General features: G+C 47.9%; 1 protein-coding gene and 1 pseudogene across 19 annotated transcripts in view; both read right to left on the bottom strand.

Moving 5' to 3' along the window:
• Positions 1 to 7,334, bottom strand: part of TPM1 (tropomyosin 1) — a 29,586-nt gene extending 22,252 nt beyond the window's left edge. For 7 of the 19 annotated variants that reach the window (XM_030814515.1, XM_012507297.2, XM_012507298.2 and 4 more), the window contains exons 1-2: positions 7,036 to 7,334; positions 5,828 to 5,953 (exon numbers count right to left, since the gene is read on the bottom strand). In XM_030814515.1, coding sequence (XP_030670375.1) covers positions 5,828 to 5,953; positions 7,036 to 7,149 — 240 coding nt within the window. In that variant the 5' untranslated portion in view covers positions 7,150 to 7,334. Of the gene's footprint in view, positions 1 to 1,273; positions 1,608 to 5,827; positions 5,954 to 6,144; positions 6,271 to 7,035 lie in introns of those variants that run through there. The other 12 variants (XM_030814516.1, XM_012507303.2, XM_012507302.2 and 9 more) reach the window with 5 other exon arrangements.
• A 264-nt stretch (positions 7,335 to 7,598) lies between these two features.
• The window catches only part of LOC100597655, an 86,549-nt pseudogene continuing 73,884 nt past the window's right edge, over positions 7,599 to 20,263 (bottom strand).

Below are 20,263 nucleotides of genomic sequence, written 5' to 3'. Positions count from 1 at the left end.
TCTGACAGTCTGGGTCCAAAGTTCTTGTTCTTATCCATCATATTCTATATAGTTCTAATGGTTCAAGGACAGCTACTAGCCAGTTAGGGAGTCGGAACCATCAGTCAAGTTCAGGGATATCCACAGGACTTTCGCTGACTCGTCCTATAAAGCAAATACTGAGAATTATCTTTTGCCCATTGATTTCCTTATTCCTGCTTGTATTTTATCTGAAACTTTCTCTAGTTGAGCTTTCCTCTGAAGAGGTCCATTTCAGGTCTTGAAGTTTCTGTGGCCAGCCATACAGCCATTTACAAACACTTAACCAGAACGACTTACTCAACTCCGAACAGCCCCGTATATTAAGCACAGCAGGACATCATACTACCGCTTGTCATAAAATTCCCAAGGTGTTTGTTTCAGTATCTTGATTAAAAACACACACACACAAAATCGACAAATAACAAATACTAGACTACCTCTGAAATCCTGTTCCTGTTTGCTGGATACATTTGCCTTAGAAGAAAGGAAGGAAGCCAGGTATTACATTTAACAAGGGGGAGGGGAAGCCCGCAAGAGAATACACCCAATAACTGTTGACATTTCGCCAACTTTTTCCAAGACTTGGTAACAAAGGATTATCTATCTGTATGAGAGAAAAGGGGAGGAGGACTGCTGAAAAAAGGGAAGGGTGAAGGGTTTTGCACTATATGTTAGCTCTTCCAGCATAACGCGGCGCTGTCAAGCTGTCAATGTCTCTCTACCGCCTCGGAGACACAGGCCTCCGGGAAACCACAGGGTCGACGGGAACGGCGGAGTGTAGCATCCCCAGGCCCCAAGTCCACAGTGCCTCTCCCACTTGACCTCGCGTCGCCCCTTCTCAAAGGTAAGGATCTCCAAAAGGAAGGACCTCCTTCCGCTCCACTCTCAGAGTAAAGCAAGCCAGCAGCGCAAAGGGCACCTCCCGGGGACGCAAAAACACGACCGAAAAGCCACCACCCCAGAAACAGACCCTTCCTGGGAAAATGCTCCTTCCAGAACCTTCTCAACACCACCCCTGTTTCCCCTGGGAGCGTTTACTTTGGATCAGAGAGATGGAAAGCAAAGGCTGAGGAGAACAGGCCGGGCCCCTCCCCAGAGCCCGCCGCCAGCTGGCCCAGGTGCGCCAGGTGCGCCCTGGAGGCGTGGGGACGAGGGACCGGGGCCTGCAGGGGGGGCATGCAGGAAGGCCCTGCGGGGCTGCCCGGGGAGGATGCGCCTCTGGGGGCTGCGGGGTGATGGGTGGGTCCCTTACGGTCTCCCTCAGCTTCCTCTCGTGGTCCAGCTCGCGCTGCAGGGTGCCCGCGCGCTCCTCTGCGGCGTCCGCCTGCTCCTGCAGGCTCCGGATCTTCCTCCGTACCGCCTCCAGCGAGCTACTCCCCGCCATCGCGCCGGACGGTAGGCGGGCGGGAGGGCTGCAGTGGGAGAGGCCGGCTGCTGCCCTGCGGACCCGGCTGCCGCGGCTGTCCTGGCTGCCCAGCGCCGGTCCGCCCCGCCCAGGCCTCTCTGTGCGACGGCGGCGCCCCCTGCGGCCAGGAGCAGCCCGGAAGTCGCGGCCTCCAGGGCTGCGCAGACAAACCGCAAGCGGGCGCGCGAGCGCCGGGGGCGGGCACGGCTGGGCGGGGCGTGCGCCGCGGACCCCGGGACCGGCCGGGGGCACTGCGCATGCTCGCGGCGGCGGGGAGAAAGGCGCGCCCAGCGCGCTGCAGGGGTACCTGGTGAGCTGTGCGCCCCGGGAGGCCACTGCACGAGGGCTCTGGCTTCCACTTCTAGGTCCCCTCCCCGGCGCCGTGGTGACCCGGGGTAACGGAGCTGCCTGCTAAGGGCAATAGCGACTCCTGCTGGCCGCGGGAGCGCTCCGCTCCCGAGTCCAGATTCCCATGCCCAGGAGCCAGAGAAGCTGAGCGGCGGGTATGGGGTCGGAATATGCCCTAAAGGGCCTGATCCCAACCGCAAGATTATAACCGCAGCACTACCCCCATTCCCCAAAACTTCACGAAGTGAAAACCACCCACATGTAGAGCACAGTGGTTAGACCTCCTGTTCTAAATGCAGTTTTCCTACGTTGAATCTGGCTCCTAGTTTCCTGCTGCGTGACTTCGGACAAATAACTTGTCTTCTCTGGGCGTCATCTGTAAAAGTGGGAATAATATAGTGCTTTCCCCATGGGGCTGCTATGAGAATTATGAAGGACTATAAAGCGCTTAGCACAATACCTTGTACATAGTTAAAAACTCAAATGATAGCTACGATTAAGAAATACACAAGCACTGTTTTAAGAGTCAGGCTGAGGCCCATAATCAGCTGTGTGATCTCAGGCCAACCTCCCTAGGGCTCACTTTCCATGAAAACAGTCATCCAAATGGTCTTTTCTCTTTACAGCCTTCTTTGGTGTCAGACCAGCCTCTGAGATCTCCTGGAATCCAGTCAGTCCTGGGCTGGACTGGGGTGCCTTTAAAAGAACCCCATGAGACAGCCTCTGGCTACAGGTGGAGAAAACCACCGCAGATACAGTCTCCACCGATTTCCCCCTTGGGCTGTATTCTTAAATGCCTTCTAAGTCTCAGGGCTTTTTCTCCTCAGGTTTGTCACAGAAAGCTCTTAAAGCCAGCTCCCTATGTGTGGGAATAATAAAGAAAACATGCTTGACAACCCTCTCCTCCTCCAAGCCCTGACAAGGAACTTTTGCTTTCCTGACTCATTTTCTGTGGAGCTCCTCACAGCCTCTGCTGAGACTCTCACAAATCCCAGCTTGGGTCCTTGCATCCTGTAGGTGGGAGCTTCTCACTTTGTTTCCCCGCGGTTCATCTGGTCAGGCGGGGAGGTTACAGCTGGTCCCCTAAGTGCAGAGACTGTGGGCCTCCAACATTGAGAATGGGGGAACCGGGTGTCCGCGAGCCTCCAGGAGCAGCCAGGAAACTGCTGGACACTGGCAAGTGCCCTAAGCAGCCAACTAGTGACTTAGTGTCCTGGCAAAGTCAGTTTCAGGTGAGTTCATTTTCATGCCGATGTCATTATACAAGAGTTTAGGAGAGTTTTCTCATCCTTGTCGGTAGGTTGGAATCACTTGGGTATTTTTTAAATGCTGCCGCCTGGGTTGCATCCCCAGGGATTCTGATTTAACTGGCCTTGGGTGCATCCTAACTTTGGGTTTTAAAAGCTCCCTAAGTGATTATGTTTAGAGAAGGTTGAGAATCCCTAAGTTAAGACGTAAAGACCTACAAAGGGATAAAGACTCACATGCTATAAATATCAGATATATCACAGTTACTGGGGAAGAGATTGGGGGCCAGAAAAAAATGGAGTCTTCGATCCCCTTCAGCCTCACTTTTGACTTAGGTGGAAAGACAACACAAAATTCGAAACAAGACCATCAGGGATACTACTCCTGAATGACAATCTTCTAAGCTAGGAAGAGCCCACTTCCAGAATAGGATTTGTAAGGTACATCGGTAAAGTAGTAGAAAAATGTTTTTAGTAATAATAGTAGAAAAATGTAAAAGTGTTTTACACTGGTGAATAATGACAGTGAAATGTCCTAATCCCAAAGGTAATGTGATTCCACCTCAGGAAGCTGACTTCTCCCTCACTCTCTCCCTTTTTCTAGTGACATCTGTCTCTTCCTCCTCAAGTTTTGACTATTTTTTAGTAAATAAAAAACTACCACTCTCAATATGGCCATGCACTGCATAATGATGTTTTGGTCAATGAGGGGCTGCATATATGAGAGTAGCCTCATAAGATTATAATAGAACTAAAAAATTCCTATCGCCTGGTGATTTGTGTTACAATTGTTGACAGTATTCAGTACGGTAACATACTGTACAAGTTTGTAGCCTAGGTATTTAGTAGGCTATACCCTCTAGGTTTGTGTAAGTACCATACACTCTATGGTGTTTGCACAATGAAGAAGTCACCTAATGACACATGTCTCAGACCTTATTCCCCTTCGTTAATCAACAAATGACTGTGTAGCATTTCTTCACTAACTTCTTCAATATTCCTACGGGCTCCAAACTCCAGACAACCTAAAGTGACCTAAGAGGGAATGTGATCAATACACTACCAAAAAAGCCATATATGCCAGATTTAGGGGCAGTTTCCCAGTGGGAAAAATAACCAAAACAAGATTCAAGAAGCTCCCTCCCCTGCTGCTTCCCACACCAGCTGACTTTAAATAACTTCTTTCCCATTTCTGCCCCACCCCATTCCAGTGCTCCCTTCAACAAGACTTTTCAATAAAGACATGTTAGCACTACACAGTTACAATAATTATTATCCTATTTTTTTTCCTTAAGAATTGTAGTAACCTTTTTCTTCCTCTTGCCTTCAGTCTCACTGGGCTATTTTCAAATTCTCTGCATTCTTTTCCTTATAAGGAATATCTTTCCTTGATCTATTAGCAGCTCTTTTGAAAAAGCTAAATAAACGTCCTGCTGGAGAATTTGCAGGAGGCAGGCATCTTCCATTTAGCCATATATAGAGCAGGCATCTGACCTGCATTATACAAAGTAGGCTCAGAGTTATATATGGTCTTTGGCTCTTTTTCCAAAGCCAGGTAGTTTAGAATTTAAATATTTTAGCGAAATCAGTGCTTCCCCAAATCCCCTTTCCAGGAACCTTGATTTTCACTGAAAATTTCTTTTTGTCAGATTCTAAATGTCCTCTCTGGAGTTCTCATTTACAAAGCACACCTGGATATACATCTCAAGCCTTTCATGCTACAAAAGACTTTACTAATTTCAAGACCCGAGGCCCTTCAGTTATTTGCATGTTACTTTCATATAAAAAAGTCTGCTATTGCTCTTGGTGTTTCAACTGCTGGCATAGCTTTCCCTGGTGCTCACACATTCTTGGAATTGTTACCAACTTCTCAAGGAATTCTTTTCTAATTGGGCCTCTAGGCTTAATTAGCTTTTAGAATGGAATCCAATGGTGTGAAAAGAAGTTGGTCCTTTGGCTTGACTTTCCGAGGCAGAAGAGGCAAGCCCTCAATTAAAACGCTTCCAAAGGGCAGTGGACAAAGAGCTTAGGAGAGCCTTAGCTGTGTGCATCACCCCTGCAACTATGTGGTGGTTGTCAGAAGGCTGACAGGTGGGGGCGGGGCCAGCAGGAGGGGCAGGGGGCAGCCAGCTCACTATACCATATAAAGCACTGAGCTATATATAACTCACAGCTTACTTTCTGGATCTAGTGCCTTCAGACTGCAGACCCAAGCAAGTATCATCTTCCCAGGCAGATCTTAAGGGGTGGATTAAGGCTTACGCTAGTGAGAAAGGAAGCCTCAAAGTGTCTCTGTGCCCCACCATGAAGTGCAGCCTTCTAAGTAAAAGTGCCGCTGTGTCATTTCGTTCATTTAGAGGCCAGGTTCTCTGAACCCTGACTAGACCCACCACCAAACCCAGAACTTCCCACCCACTGGAGATGGCAAAAGGAAAGAAAGTGAAGAAAACCTGGCATTCTCTACACAAACCTTGGTGATGACACCTCAAGGGTTTTCTGCCACCAGGGAGGTGAAGTTCACCTCCAGAGTCCAATTTCAGCTGCTCTATTCTCCCAGCCTCTCATCCACCCACCTCCACCCCCAGGGAGGTAAAGGAAAGGAGAAGAAGAGAGGAGTGGATGAAATATAAATGAATGTGTGCAGTAGCAGTCAGAGGCGGCATCCAATGCTCTGGGCCATGCCAGGGCTGTGTGCAGGTGTCCAGCAGGAAAAGGTAACCTTCCTCCATTGCTCTCCAGCCCTGTGGTGACCCCAGAGTGGCCACGCAGGCAAGAGGTGAGGGAAGCAGTGTGAGCGTGCACTTACGTCGGTGGCCTTTTTCTCTGCCAGCTCCAGCTTCTCCTGGGCATCTTTGAGAGCCTCGGAGTATTTGTCCAGTTCATCTTCGGTGCCCTTGAGTTTCTTTTGCAGTGACACCAGCTCATCTTCCAGCTGGGAGTTGGCCAGGGGGTACAGGGAGGGGGGTGCAGCAGGCAGCGTGATCCCGAAAGGGAGGGGTGTGGGTGCACAGAACCAGAAGGACAGGGACAGCGGGAGAGACAGAGGGAAAGACAGGGAGGGAGAGAGAGAAAGAGAAAGAGTTAGCCATTCGTGCGCCACGCCGTGCCGCGCGCCCCGGGTACCTTGGCGGCGGCCTCTTCGGCGGCCAGGAGGCTGTCCTCCGCCTTGTGCAGCTCCTCCAGCACCCGGTCCCGCTCGTCCTCCGACACCCGCAGCAACTTCTCCTTGGCCGCGATGTCCTCCTCGAGCTGGGGGCAGCGGCGGGCGGGCGCGGCCGGCCGGCACGGACCGGGTGTTAGACACACACAACACACGGGCGTCGGGTTGGCTGGGGCCCCTCGGGCTCGGGGCGCCGCCGAGTTGGAGTGCAAAGGACCCAAGGTAACTTCCTCTTTACCCGAGCTGGAACCGCTCCGCGGCTCACCCCGCACACCCACCTGCCCTGGGACGAGACTCCTGCCGAGGTCTCAGCGGGCTCAAGTCCACTACTTGGGGACACAGAAGAACGCCACTGCTGGCCTGGCTTTCGGGCTGTAGCCTCCATTCCGTCCCATCTTTGTTCTTAGGTAACAACTCCAGGACTCTCCTCTCCTCCCCAAGTTTAAGGTTCCTTTCTCCCCAATCAAAAGTCAAAGAACTTCTAACACTTGAGTTACTCGACCCCCTTTCTCCATCCCTCGCCCTTTCTTCAAACGTCCCCAGGAACCGGGTGTCCTCCTCCCTCCCCCAAACTGATTCCCAGTCCTGAGAATAAAGCGCCTCTAGGACTTGACTTCGCGGGCCATGGGAACCAGAGAAGGGAAATAAGCGTCCTCTGACCAGACTACAAAGTTAGACTAAGCCTGCCTCTTGCGTTTCCCTTCCTTCTTTCCAGACGCGCGCCCTGGCCGCCCTGGGTGGTGGTGAGGGTAGGGTGGTGGCTCCCCGAGTCCTCGGGGTGGGGATCCAGCCGGGGGTGCCAGGCTCGAGTCCCGGCGCTCTGGGCGCGGGCGCAGGGCCGGGGAGGCGCAGACCTGCTTGCTCCTGTCTTCCGCCGCCTTCTTGTCGGCCTCCGCCTGCTCAGCTCGATCCAAGGCGTTCTCCTTGTCGAGCTTCAGCATCTGCATCTTCTTCTTGATGGCGTCCATGGTGGCGGCGGCGAGGGGCCCTGGGGCTGCGGCAGGAGCGGCGGGGCGAGCGCGCGGTCGGGCGGAGGAGCGGGAGTGCGAGCGCGGAGCCGCCTGCTGCTCCCAGATATGTACTTTCCCAAGGGGGCGACCGCATTCCTCAAGACAGCCAATACTTTTTTGGAAAAGCTTTTTTCTCCTGCCCCCCTTCCTCCTCTCCTCCCTCCGCCCCGTGCCCCCTCCCTGCTCCTCCCGCGGGGGCCGCTCGCCCATTCGCTGCCGGCCGCCGGCCTCCCAGTTGACGGTGGATATGACTATATATGGGGACCCGAGCCGCCGAGGCGGCGGCCGGGCGAGGCCGCCCTGCTTCTAAACCTGCGCGCCAGGGAGAGGGCGTTGGGGCCGAGCCGGGGCCGAGGCGCAACCCTCCGCCCTCCGCGCCCCCTTCTCCCAGGGCCGGCACCCAGCCATTAGGGTCCCCAACCGAGTCCGCCCTGAGCTGCCGGAGGCCGGGACAGCGCGGACCAGGTGTTGGATGCGCGTCGCCCCCCTGGGCCGTCCCCAGGCGCGCTTAGCCAAAGGCCCGGGGGCTTCCCAGCAGTGCCGCGCCCTGCGTCAGGGCCAGTGCGCTCTCGGCACCCGCCAGCGCCTCCCCGGCAGCTCTCAGCCAGCCAGGTGTCATCCTGCACGCTCACGCTCTGGAAACTCAACTGGAGCAGAGAAAGGGAGAACGTGGGAGAACGCCTGGGGCGGCTCTTGAGACTTTCTCTGCGGGCGCGGGTCACAGAGGCAGGGGGCGGCCCAGCGACAGCACACGGAGTCTTGTTTTCTGCATGCCCTTTCCCCCAGCGGAGGGACAGTCAAATACTTTAGCGACTCAGTGGCGTACTTCTGTGCTTGCTGTGCAGTGCCTCCAAAAAGGTGTGAGTGTGTGCGTGTGTGTGCAGGTGGCGGTCTAAGGGGAAAGAACATTGAGTTTAGACTCAGGCAATTTGGTCTGTGGTCTCTACTCTGCCACCAGCAACTGTGAGACCTTGTTTGCTGCCCGCGGCTTCCTTAACTTTAAATCCAGGGGGTAGATGATCCTCGAGGTCCCTCCAGATCTAACTTCTTATCATTTTTCTTGCACTGATTTTAGGGAGTCGGCCTTTCCATGTTAGATGCTTAAGTGCCAGGTTTCGGAAAACATGGGATCGGCGTTATCCTGGCTAAGTCATTGCATCCGCAGCCGCAACTCTGAGGAGGCTCTGCCATGTGAGCTGTGCTTGCAAGGAGGAGGATTTCCCCCAGCACTTCTTATTTTTAACTCTACTCCTCCCATCCCCCAAGGGGGAAAGGCTGCTTTTTTTCAGAGCTTCAGTGGTAGGGGAGGAGAGGGGGCTGCCCCCAAGCCCTGAGATCAGCTGAGGCAGGGTTGGTGAGGGTCTTGTTAATAGTCCCCACAGAGTAATTCACGGTCCGTACTGCATGGTTACCGAATATTCCCCGGACGGTATCTGAGCAGATTAGGCAGGCCAAACAACTTGTAAGTCCTTCAGAGAATGATCAAATTCCTCTCCAAGATTTTATCGTGTTTCTTCCACTAACCTAACTGCCCAGGAGGGAAAAGATACACTGACCTAATGGTCAGAACATTAGATCTGACCATTAGCACAGGGGCTGCGTGGCACAGAAATTGACCAGAGCCCTTTAATCACGGTATGTCAACCCAGCCACGGGAAAAGTGACAAAGTTCCAGGCATGTGGATGATATCCAGATGCGCGGACTCCAGGGAGCTGACTCCCCAGGTTGGAGCTCAGCAGAGGAGGCGAGAATAGGGAGTTAGGAGTCAGTTCCAGGGATCCAAACCTGGCCTGGTCACTTCTTGCAGTGTGACCTTAGCCATGTTACAATCTCTCTAAGCCTTTTTTCTCACTTATAAAAAGAGGCAACTGAACTAGAGAAACTCCTTGTGGGACCACATGTTACTGATTTTTCTTTTCTCACTGTGCCATATGTAGCCGAGGGACTCATTAAAGTTTCCTTAAATGAAATCATGCTACGAGCAATTTATTAAACACACGGTTATTGAGTACCTGCTATATACTAGGCAGGTACCAGGCTCTGGAATCCAAAGAATGAGTAGCACAGGTCTGTGTCCTCCACGTGTTTGGCATGAGCAAGGTATAAGAATTCACACGAGGAAGAAATTGAAATGACTAGGTCAGAACAGATGGGAAAAACTTCCCTGAAAAGGTGGTGGCTTTTAAACTGATTTTAAAGGAAAGGTAGCAGTTAGCTAGAGAGGAGGGTCATTGTATGTGCCAAGGAAAGAAAAAGGAATGTTTGGTGGTGGTTGGACAGTAGGATTTTGGGGGTGAATGGGGACATGAGACTGGAAAGGAAGCTTGGGGCTGTATGATAAAGGGCCTTGAATTCCAGATTCAGACATTCAGATCTTATTGTGTAGTTTAAAGCCATCGATGTTTCTTCTTTTCACCTCTTCCTCTCCCAGACTCCCTCACCTAGGGCCTATATTCAGAGGTCGAAACCTATGGTGTCAAAGTATGGAAATGGAGCTATACAATGCTAACTTTTAAAATCCCTTAGTACCACATCGTTGATCTCTAGACTGATGGGTTAACATAGCAGGTCCTGAATTCAATCATTTCTTTTCACCCATGTTGAGATTCTGCCACGTGTCAGCCCCAAGTCAGCTTCATGGGCTGTACCACCCATGACCTTTTTGTCACCAAGGGCTAAGACAAGGCTAGGACAAGCAAAACGTCATGACTTAAATAACACATTCTTCTGTAGTGAACAGGTCTCCTGGTCCTCTTCAGAGGTAGGCTGGACAGTCACAGGCTGTATGTAGTGTGTATCCCTGTTCTCTGGCTGATTGGCCACGACTCAAGGACAGATCTAAATGCTAACCAGGGACTTGGCGTTGTGGCCTGTCAGGCAACGATGGACTGGGCCACTCAGCTTCTTTCATTGCAGTTTGAACTAAGGAACGTGAAAAATAGGAATCACTAGCTGTGGCTGCTGAAACAAAAAGGGATTGCAGTGTCGGGCTGGAAATGCCACGTGTAAAGGTGATTAAGGTTATTCACAATTTTTTAGGCTTTCTCCCCAGTCAGTGTCTTGGTAGCATTGTACATACCACCCAATTAAGTTGGCTGTGGCCATTTGACTTGCTTTGGCCAAGGAAACGTGAGCAGAAATGATTTCTGGTGGATACTTAAAGAGCCCACATCTAACCATGTTCATTTTTCAAGACTGTGGCTGCTCTATCATTGTGGGTTTTCAAGTGGCTCCCTCTTTCCCCCCAACTAACCCTTGGTGGACATGTAGTGAGAACAAGATATAAATCTTTGTTATTTTAGGCCACTGAGATTGGGGGTTGTTTGTTACTGAAGCGTAACTAGCTTCTCCTGACTAATACAGCACAATAGGCATGCATCAGCTAAGTTATGAAAAAGCAGCGAAGTGATTATAGAGAGAGAATGAAGCAGGCATATCAAGATAAACAGAAGCACCATTTAGAGAAAGAGATTGGGAGAATATGACCAAATTTCAGTTCCAGGGGTCCTTATAGTAAACCCCTGTATTTCTTAAGGTTACATAAGCGAGTCTATATTCCTTGAAAGTAAAAAGCTTACCAAATCATGGTGGCATGACAGCCTGCACAACATTCAACATTCTTGGCCTAGAGGCTCTATGTGAACACCACGAACATGCTTGGAATTTCCACATTTCTCCAATGCTTGGTATTCAGTCATTTCTCAATGAATGTTTGTTGAACGATTTTTTTTTTATGACTGACAAGTCCAACTTTCTTATTGACTTACAAGTAAGTCTGGGAAGGGAAAGTAACAAATCTAGGTTCAAAAGATCTTGTTTCCATTCAAAATATGGGCTCTGTATCTTATTTCATGAAGAATGAATATAAGTATTGTGATAGGGTAAGACAAAAGTCTCCAAATATTTATTGGACACCTTTTGTGTGCAAGACATTTAGGGCTTATGGGATCCAGGGAAGTAGACAAAAGACATGGATCTTTTTCTGTAGGAAAAGTGTCTATGCATGATGCAGGAAGAACCCTCTCTTTAGGAGCCATTTAATGTGTATTTCCCATGGCATGACCATCAGCTCAGTTGGTCATCTGGGGCCTTCTATAGTTATGAGGATCACATATCTTGGGTTTTCTAGGAAAGCTTTAATATTAAATATACTGCCTTTTTCCTTCCATAAAGCACTTGTATGTGTCATACTACATTTATCAATATTTGGTTACAAAGGAGAGTCAACATGAGCATCATTTCTCAATGTGACACCTTTAACAGGAATGCTCACTTGAATATGTACATCAGAGTATGTTTGTTTGAAAAAACAAAATGAAAACCTCATTACCTGATAGTCACCCCTTGTTTAACAGCAATAGCCCTGCCTATGTACTGTGACTCCCCCAGGGTCAACAGTGCTGACTGAAGCAATTAAGGGAAAGTGAAGAATCTATAATTAAACAGAGAGACAATTGCTTCTTCCACTGGGTTTTGGAATGCAGCGTTTTATGCTCACGGCTCAGTGTCCCCGGAACAAGATATGGCATGCTCTCCTCGTACACTGGGGAGTTTTGTTTCCCAAGGGTTTGTGATGCTACCGTCAAGGCCTCACAGAAAATATGCTGTGCTTCCTGGGGGCGGGGGGTGGGGCTGGTCTGGATCTCTGAGAAAGGTCTTTAGGCCATTTTCAAGGCTTGCCTGCCTTTATTGTTTAGTAACACACAGCTGGTCCTGATTCTTCGGAGAGGCCCTTGAGCACGCTTATTACCTGGAATGTTTGCATGAGCAAAATGATTGTCCCAGTACAAAAAGAAAACAAAAGACATAGGAGTTTCCCTGCCTTACCTCTTATTGTCTGTCTCTCAACAGTAGCAACTCAGTGTAGATTTAATCAAGCTCCAAATGTGGGGGGATTTAGCTGTCTTAAGAAAGGCGATATTCCTTCATGTTTGTATAGTTTATAAAGCACTTTCATTACCTCCTCCTCCTAACCTCTTATGACAGCATCAGGATGAATTCTCTGATTTTCACTCTGTGCATGAGAAAACCAGGCCGAGCACAGTGGCTCATGCTTGTAATACCAGCACTTTGGGAGGCCAAAGCAGGAGGATCACTTGAAGCCAGGAGTTCAAAACCAGCCTGGGCAAATTTGTAGAGCTTTCCCCAATCTCTACAAAAAAATTTCAAAATTAGCTGGGCATGGTGATTCACACCTGTGGTTCCAGCTACTCGGCAGCCTGAGGCAGGAGGATTGCTTGAACCCAGGAGTTTGAGGTTGCAATGAACGCCACTGTACTCTAGCCTGGGTGACAGAATGAGATCCTGTCTTGAAAAGAAAAAAAACCTAAACCAAAACAAAACCACACACACCAAGCGCAGTAACTAGTTCAAGAACACTCAGCTGGGAGGTGGCAGTGCAGGGACAAAAATGCAGATATCTGAACTCTCAGTAACAATGCTCTTTTCATTCATTCATTCCCAGCCTTTTTTAGGTTCAGTTTGATTTCATATTTATTTTATGTTATTTTTATTATTATTATTTTTGAGACCGAGTCTTGCTCTGTTGCCTAGGTGGGAATGCAGTGGCACTATCTCCGCTCACTGCAACCTCCACCTCCCGGGTTCAAGCGATTCTCCTGCCTCAGCTTCCCGAATAGCTGGGATTACAGGTTTGCGCCACCACACCCAGCTAATTTTTGTATTTTTAGTAGAGATGGGGTTTTACCATGTTGGCCAGGCTGGTCTCGAACTCCTGACCTCAGGTGATCTGCACACCTGGGCCTCCCAAAGTGCTGGGATTACAGCCGTGAGCCACCGCGCCTGGCTGTAGTTCATGTTTAAAAGCAATACATTATAAGGGGAAGCGGGGGAGCCGTTAAGGTCTTTTCTACATGCAGAACGTGGTTAAAACATGATACTAACGAGGCTAAGATTGAAGGGTTGCCCTGGCCTGCATGGGCCAGCTCACTACAGAAGCCTGGGCTCCTAAACCCTCCCACCCACTCTCAGTGATGGGAGAACCTAGTAAGAAAATGTTGTTAAGCCAACAAAATCTTTTTCCACTCTTGTGTTTATGACCAAAGGAGGGATAATAAGGACATCTTGAAGATAGAAAGGTGAGTATGTTAATTTTATTCCCAGTAGCTTTAACGGAGGATTTGAGGTAGTTCAGGAGTTCAATAGATATCTACACTCGATTCCCTAAAAACCCTTGGGTTTGCAAAGGAATGAGCCACCAGTTAACCCAGGCAGTATGTTTGGGGGCAAAATGAAGACAAAATTTGGGGCAAAACAGCATCTAGTGCCTCCTTAAGACCCAGCCTGTGCAGAAACGAAAGTGTGTGTACAGACTTCGCGGTCCAGAGCCTTGAGGGCCACGTCGGAGCCTTGGACTGGTTTCAATCATGACTTCCCGGCAAACCCTGCATTCTTTTCCTGTTGAATGCCACCTGTTCATTTTTATATTTTTATATTTGCTTCTCAAGTTTCTGCTGATGTCCTTAATAGGAACATATGTGGAAGTGACCTTTGCAACCTCCTGAATGGCAAGTAAAGCCCCACTCTTACTTTGCAGACCATGAAACTCTATGCAAAAAAAAAAAAAAAAAAAAAAAAAAAAAAGCCCATGGAGGCGGATGGCCCAGGTGCCTCTCCTCTACTTGAGGTCTCACTGCAACCCACTCAGGCTCTAGGAGGCAGCCGTGTTAGGTAAGTTCAAAATTAGGATTTCTAAACTTTTGTTTCCACACCTATGCCAGACCTAGTGTTAACAGCTTAATTCTCAGTGGAGGTTATTTGATTTAGAGGGCTACGGGTGGGCCTAGGTTACTGAAAGTAAGCAATGGACTTTCTTTTGGTTTTGTAAAGACCCTTTCTTGGCAGACTAGCAAAACTCGTTCCCTCAAGGTTTAATTGGTTAACATGTAGGTTTAATCAAGCTCTATATGTGGGGGAATTTAGCTGTCTCAAGAATGGTGATATTCCCTTATATATGTATAGTTTAAAAAGCACTTACGAGTTCGTTATCTCCTCCTACTCACCTCTCATGACAGCATCAGGATGAATGCACTAAAAGCAAAACCTTTTACCCCAGGGTTTAGCACTTTCTTCTGGGACCCTGAGTTCTTAAGAGAACCCGTTTTCTTACTTTGATAGAAATTGCTATTCCTCAATAGAAATGCTTCTCTGAGTATTTTCTCCTGAGGACCATTCTACCTCAGGAACTTCAGTGGAGGAAGAAGCCAGACTTTTCTTACTGCTTAAGGCAGAGGAAACTCTGTTCTTTTGCTGAGGTACTGCTGCTTGAGGAGGGAGTTCCATCAGGGCTGCCGGCAGAGTTCCAGAAGAGGCTTGTATTTTTAGCATGGCCTTCTTCACTTCCCAGCACCTGCCGTGATCTGTAACCCAAGGGGCTACTTAAATGCCACTGAGATGACTGAGGACAAGGCAGCTTGAGCTAATGTCCTAAAATACCACCCAAGGGAGGTTTTTCTTTTGGGAGCCATTTCATTTCTACCTCTTATTGTTCCTTCCTAAGCTGTGGGGCTATTATAGATCCTGGCTGAGAAGTGTGACATCTTCCCTGGGAAGAAGTTAGAATAAAACCACTGGATCTGTCTACCTTGATGCCATCCATCTACCCTTGGCTCACAGTTTCTTTTTTTGTTGTTTGTTTGCTTGTTTTATTTTATAATTCTGTGGTTCCTTCTTCCCCAAGGCTTCCAGTTTCAATCTTTCTACTGTCCTTGCCAGATGGAAGCAACAAAAGCATGTCTACACATATTTTTCCCAAAGCAAAGTCCTCTTTTGATATCCCTGAAAATAGGTGAAGGTGAGAGACAAAGTCAGGTCAAATGTTTCAGATGAGATGACAGTAAAGGGAAGGCAAACCCCTCTCCTAGCAGATATAACTCATGGAGCCCATTAGCCCATAAAAATGGTACAAGCTGGAAATAGAAATATGTTATCAAGAAGCTTGATACATTCGTGGAGGACAGATGCACCGTGGGTCATGAAGGATAATGAGAATGTCTTAGGATGTCTCTAATCCTGGAGTTTGACATCAGCCCATCCATCCACAGCATTCCTTGGCATCACTGTCAGATGTACAATGCTGGGCTGCTAAATCCTAGGGCTGACCCAGTGTGGAAGTTCTTATGTGCCTCTGCTGATTTCTCTGGCAACTCTAAATTCTCCCAAACGCTGTAGAAGTCCTGGTATGAAATCAAGAGTTTATTTTAAAAGGAAGGAAATCAGAATTTATATATTGAAATGGATTTTGTCACCATGATCAGTTTTGCTTTAGTTGGGCAAAAAATGTAAGCAGTAAAATCATACATATGGTAATGTAATTTAGTTAAAAATGACACATATTTTTAAAAATATTTTTTATTTTATTTATTTTTTGAGATGGAGTCTCGTTCTGTCTCCAGGCTGGAGTGCAGTGGCGTGATCTCAGCTCACTGCAACCTCCGCCTCCTGGGTTCAAGCGATTCTCCTGCCTCAGCCTCCCGAGTAGCTGGGACTACCGGTGTGTGCCACCACGCCCAGCTGATTTTTGTATTTTTAGTACAGATGGGGTTTCACCATGTTGGCCAGGTTGGTCTCGATCTTTTGACCTCGTGATCTGCCCGCCTCGACCTCCCAAAGTGCTGGGATTACAGGCGTGAGCCACTGCGCCTGGCCCGATATGTATTATATATATATGCAATATATGTCATATATGCGTATGATTACACACACTCACGCACACACACACACACGATGTGGGAAGTTACTATTAATTTGATAACTGAATTCACTTCCTTTGAAGAGGTAGGAGGGGTGCTAGGATCAGATATGGTCTTCAAAAAGGAGTATAGATATATCTTTATGGTTTAATTTTTAAAGTAGAATATATTTGTGAATTATATAAAGTATTAATAATCTCCTATTTTCCCTTCATTGTTATTTAAAACTATATTCTTGAGTGTATTACAGAAAAGTTTGGGGGGTTTATAATTGCCTGAGTCTCTTAAAGGAAGAAAAATCCACTTTGGCGTGTACATAAGTCAAAGCCTCTCAGCAAGTAAAAACTAACATAAAAATCAAGTAGTTTCCTTTGGGACACCCAGCTGGTTTTCAGTGCCTACTATTTGTCAGGCATAAAATTTGGCACCAGAAATTTAAAAGTGAACAACGTGGAATTCTGGCCCGCTGTGGGATCCTTTATTTCTAGGTTATTGCTTGTGGCAAACCCAAATTTCAAACGACCTACTGGAACTGTTGTTAGTGGTCTTTTACAAGCCACCCAGTAAAATTAGCTTCATTGCTTTACCATCTTGTGTTTGGACCACACCAGGTGTGGCAAACTTAATAAATGATCAAGCACCATGCCTCCAGCTTGATCATTTATTAAGTTTGCCACACCTGGTTCCTGACGACTTACGGATGTTTCTAAAACTCCAACCTACCTTCAGAGGATAAAGAAGATTTGCTTCACCAGGCAAAGTCAAAAGAATGTGCTACAGGCTGGGCACAGTGGCTCACGCCTGTAATTCCAGCACTTTGGGAGGCCGAGGCGGGTGAATCACGAGGTCAGGAGTTCGAGACCAGTCTGGCCAACATGATGAAACCCTGTCTCTACTAAAAATATAAAATTAGCCAGGCATGGTGGTGCATGCCTATAATCCCAGCTACTTGGGATGCTGAGGCAGGACAATTGCTTGGACCCGAGAGGCGGAGGTTGCAGTGAACCAGGATCGTGCCACTGCACTCTAGTCCAGGCGACAGTGTGAGACTCCATCTCAAGAAAACAAAAACAAAAAACAAAAAAAGAATGTGCTACAGAGTCTAAAGGAATAGCAGCTCCAAATGTGGAGCTAAAAAATGCTTTTGGAAACAAATCCAAATAAAAAAACAGACAGCAAAATGTTGACTGTCATTGTTTTGGATGATGGAGTTGTTAGTAATTTCAGAAATTCTTTATTTTCCAATGTTTGAAAAATGAGCATGTTCTACTTTTATAATAATAATAATAATAATAATAAGTTAATAAGCTTGCCTAAAAGCTCCTTTAGCCATCCACAACAATGCTTTACATGTAAATAAGAGGCCTCCCAAAGAGACAGTTTTGAAAGGAATAGTGCTTGTGACTCTGAATTACCTGTTAAGTTACATACCAGATTCTGCCTGTTCTGTCTTCACCATCACGAGGTACTTCACCATCACAAGGTACTTGCGTACTTGTCCTAAAGCCTCTCCTAGAAGGCATGCTCCTCACCAGCACTCACCTTAGGACTTCCACTGAGTCATAACACAAGTAATCATAGCCGCAGACCCCCACTAGATGAGGCTTGGATGAAGCTAGGACTGAACTCTTTAGACAGGCAGCAGAGTCCACGTTCTTAACCAATAGACTACGTCTCCCCTCCCGATGACTGATGGGAGTAGGCCCACCACACATATTTACTGAGTGAACAATTGTTCCTAAGTGCGTTAAAAAAGTACAGTCACGATATCTTGTAGTTATACATTGTTAACAACAATAGGAAAGCCAGCAGACAGGATCTTCTCAGCTTGAGAAGAGAGAAGGCAGGGGTCACTGCGGCCTTACCTCTGCTCCCTCTCATCAGCCTTGAACTCTGAGTAAGGACGGTGAGCTCATGGCTGGCATGATGTACTTCTCATGTCCTTCTCCCTTCCGAAGAAGCTGGTTTGGCTTGTGACTTCTCGGTCTTCATTCAAATTTCTCCAAGGCACATGTGCTGATGGCTGTTCCCTGGCTTCCTGGGTTCCTCCATGACAGGGAGCCCAGGGTGGGTTTTCTCCTCGGTGTCATCATTTCTGGGCACCTGCTGAGCTGGTCGACCTGAGCACTCTGGTATTGCCAGAAGCCAGGACAAGCAGATGCCCTGAGAGTGACAGCCCAGTCACTGAGCACGTCTGGCCTAGCGCGAGGCCCCATCATACATGAGCCCTCCTGTCCAACCCAGTGACACAGTGAGGCCACTTCAGAGGTTAACACAAGGATATAGGTTGCCTTGTTTGGGAGTGAACATGCCTTCTTGGGCTTTGGAGTCAGCCAGGCAAGGATCTGATGAAGGCCCTTAATCGCATGCAGCCTCAGTTTCTCCCTCCATAAACTAGAGATAAGAATATGTACCTCATCAAATTGTTAGGAGGTTTAAGTGTGCTAGCAGAACCGCCGTGTCTGCCGCTTCCTCTCCAACATTCACATATGAGAAAATGATCGGCAAATTAGCCGTCTCCTATTTACACCTTGAAAGAAACAAGCTCACTTGTCTTGCTGTTGGATGTGTTAGCCATTGAAGGCATTGATGAACGAAATGGAATGTATCCTGTCTTATATTTCACACAGAGGCGCTGAGGTGCCAATATCTGTGTCTGTATGTTTTTGGGGAGTTGGAAAGTGTTATTTTAAAAGCATAGGTTTTGCAGTTAGACCAACCTAATTTTCCCATTTATTACCAGGGTGACAGCCAAGTCACAACCTCTTTGAACCTTGATTTCTTCATCTGAAAAATGGGGATAATAATAGTACCCATTTCAACAGGTGATTATCATGATTGAGCTATCTAATGAATGTAAAGCGCAGTGCCTACCATGTAGAAAAGTTAAATATTCTCTTTATAATGGTTATAAATTTATCAAAAGTTCCAAGGCATGTGTACACATGGACACACATATGTGCGTTTGTTTGTGGGTCTGTGTATAAAACGTTAGCCCAAACACATTACTGTTATCGCATCATTTGGGATTGTCTTCTTGGCAACGAGTTCTTTTTCTACCCCCTGAATTCCTCTGAGCACAATGCTGCCCTTCTCTGACTTGGCTTTCTGATTCCTATTTTCTTCCAGGCCAGTTTGGTTATTTATTTTAATCAGATATTGCTTGTATGAAAATGCTAGGGAGATGGAACCTTGAATTCCTGCCAGGCCTGTATCAGGTGGGCTCTGGGTAAGTCAAGACCTGACTCCTGTTTTTTGTACCATTAAACTTTTTATTGACATGTACCATACATACAGAGATGTGCGTATGTCATACTCATATAGCTCACTGAATTTTCACAAGCCCAACGGGCCCTTGTAACCAGCACCCAGATCAGGAATCAGAACATTCCAGAAGCCCCTTGTGCCCCCTTCCACATATTATTCCCCCTACAGCTGACCACCATTCTGGCTAGTTTTTTCCTGCATTTCAGCTTTATATAAACCTGGCCCCTGATTTTAAGGAGCTCAGTGGCTCTTTGTTTCTCCCTCAAATCTACACTGTGATTACATCCCCACTTGTTTTTGATTATTAATAAGTGTCAATAAACTTATATTCAGTAGCACCTATGCATGCAAGGCACTCTGTTACTTCACTAAAGTGATGAGGCAAGAGAGGTTGTGTGTCTTCAGTGAGTGGTTTTTTTTTTTTTTTTTTTTTTTTTGAGACGGAGTCTTGCTCTGTCGCCCAGGCTGGAGTGCAGTGGCGCAATCTCAGCTCACTGCAAGCTCCGCCTACCGGGTTCACGCCATTCTCCTGCCTCAGCCTCTCCGAGTAGCTGGGATTACAAGCGCCCACCACCACGCCCGGCTAATTTTTTTTGTATTTTTAGTAGAGATGGGGTTTCACCGTGGTCTCGATCTCCTGACCTCATGATCCACCAGCCTCGGTCCCCCAAAGTGCTGGGATTACAAGCGTGAGCCACCGCGCCCGGCCGTGGTTTTTTTTTTTTTCTTGTAGTGCTCCTCATGCAGGGCTGCCTGCTTGAGCTGTTTCTCTTGGAATGAGGCATGCGTTTCCCATACTCTTCTCACTTGTCTGGCTTCCAGTCTATATTCCATCCATGAAAGTGAGTCTTCCTGGGTAAAGATCCCAACAGAAGCTGACCAGTGTCCAGTTTCCAATTCCAGAATTCCAGGAGAGAGAATTCGACTGGCCCAGCTTGGTCCACTCTCAGTCATGTCAACTGTGGCTGGAGGGTTTAGGGACATATGATGCTAAAAGGGTGTGGGACCCAGCCCTGAAAAGAAGAAGAGAAAGGGGGGAAGGGAGGGTCTTGGAAGTTTGCAGCAAAGATGTTCGTCTGAGCTGGTTCCTTCC

This window comes from Nomascus leucogenys, chromosome 6 (assembly GCF_006542625.1).
Source record: "Nomascus leucogenys isolate Asia chromosome 6, Asia_NLE_v1, whole genome shotgun sequence".
NCBI lineage: Eukaryota > Metazoa > Chordata > Mammalia > Primates > Hylobatidae > Nomascus > Nomascus leucogenys.
Note: the sequence above shows the minus strand (reverse complement) of the source record. Positions and strands in the feature narration are given on the sequence as shown.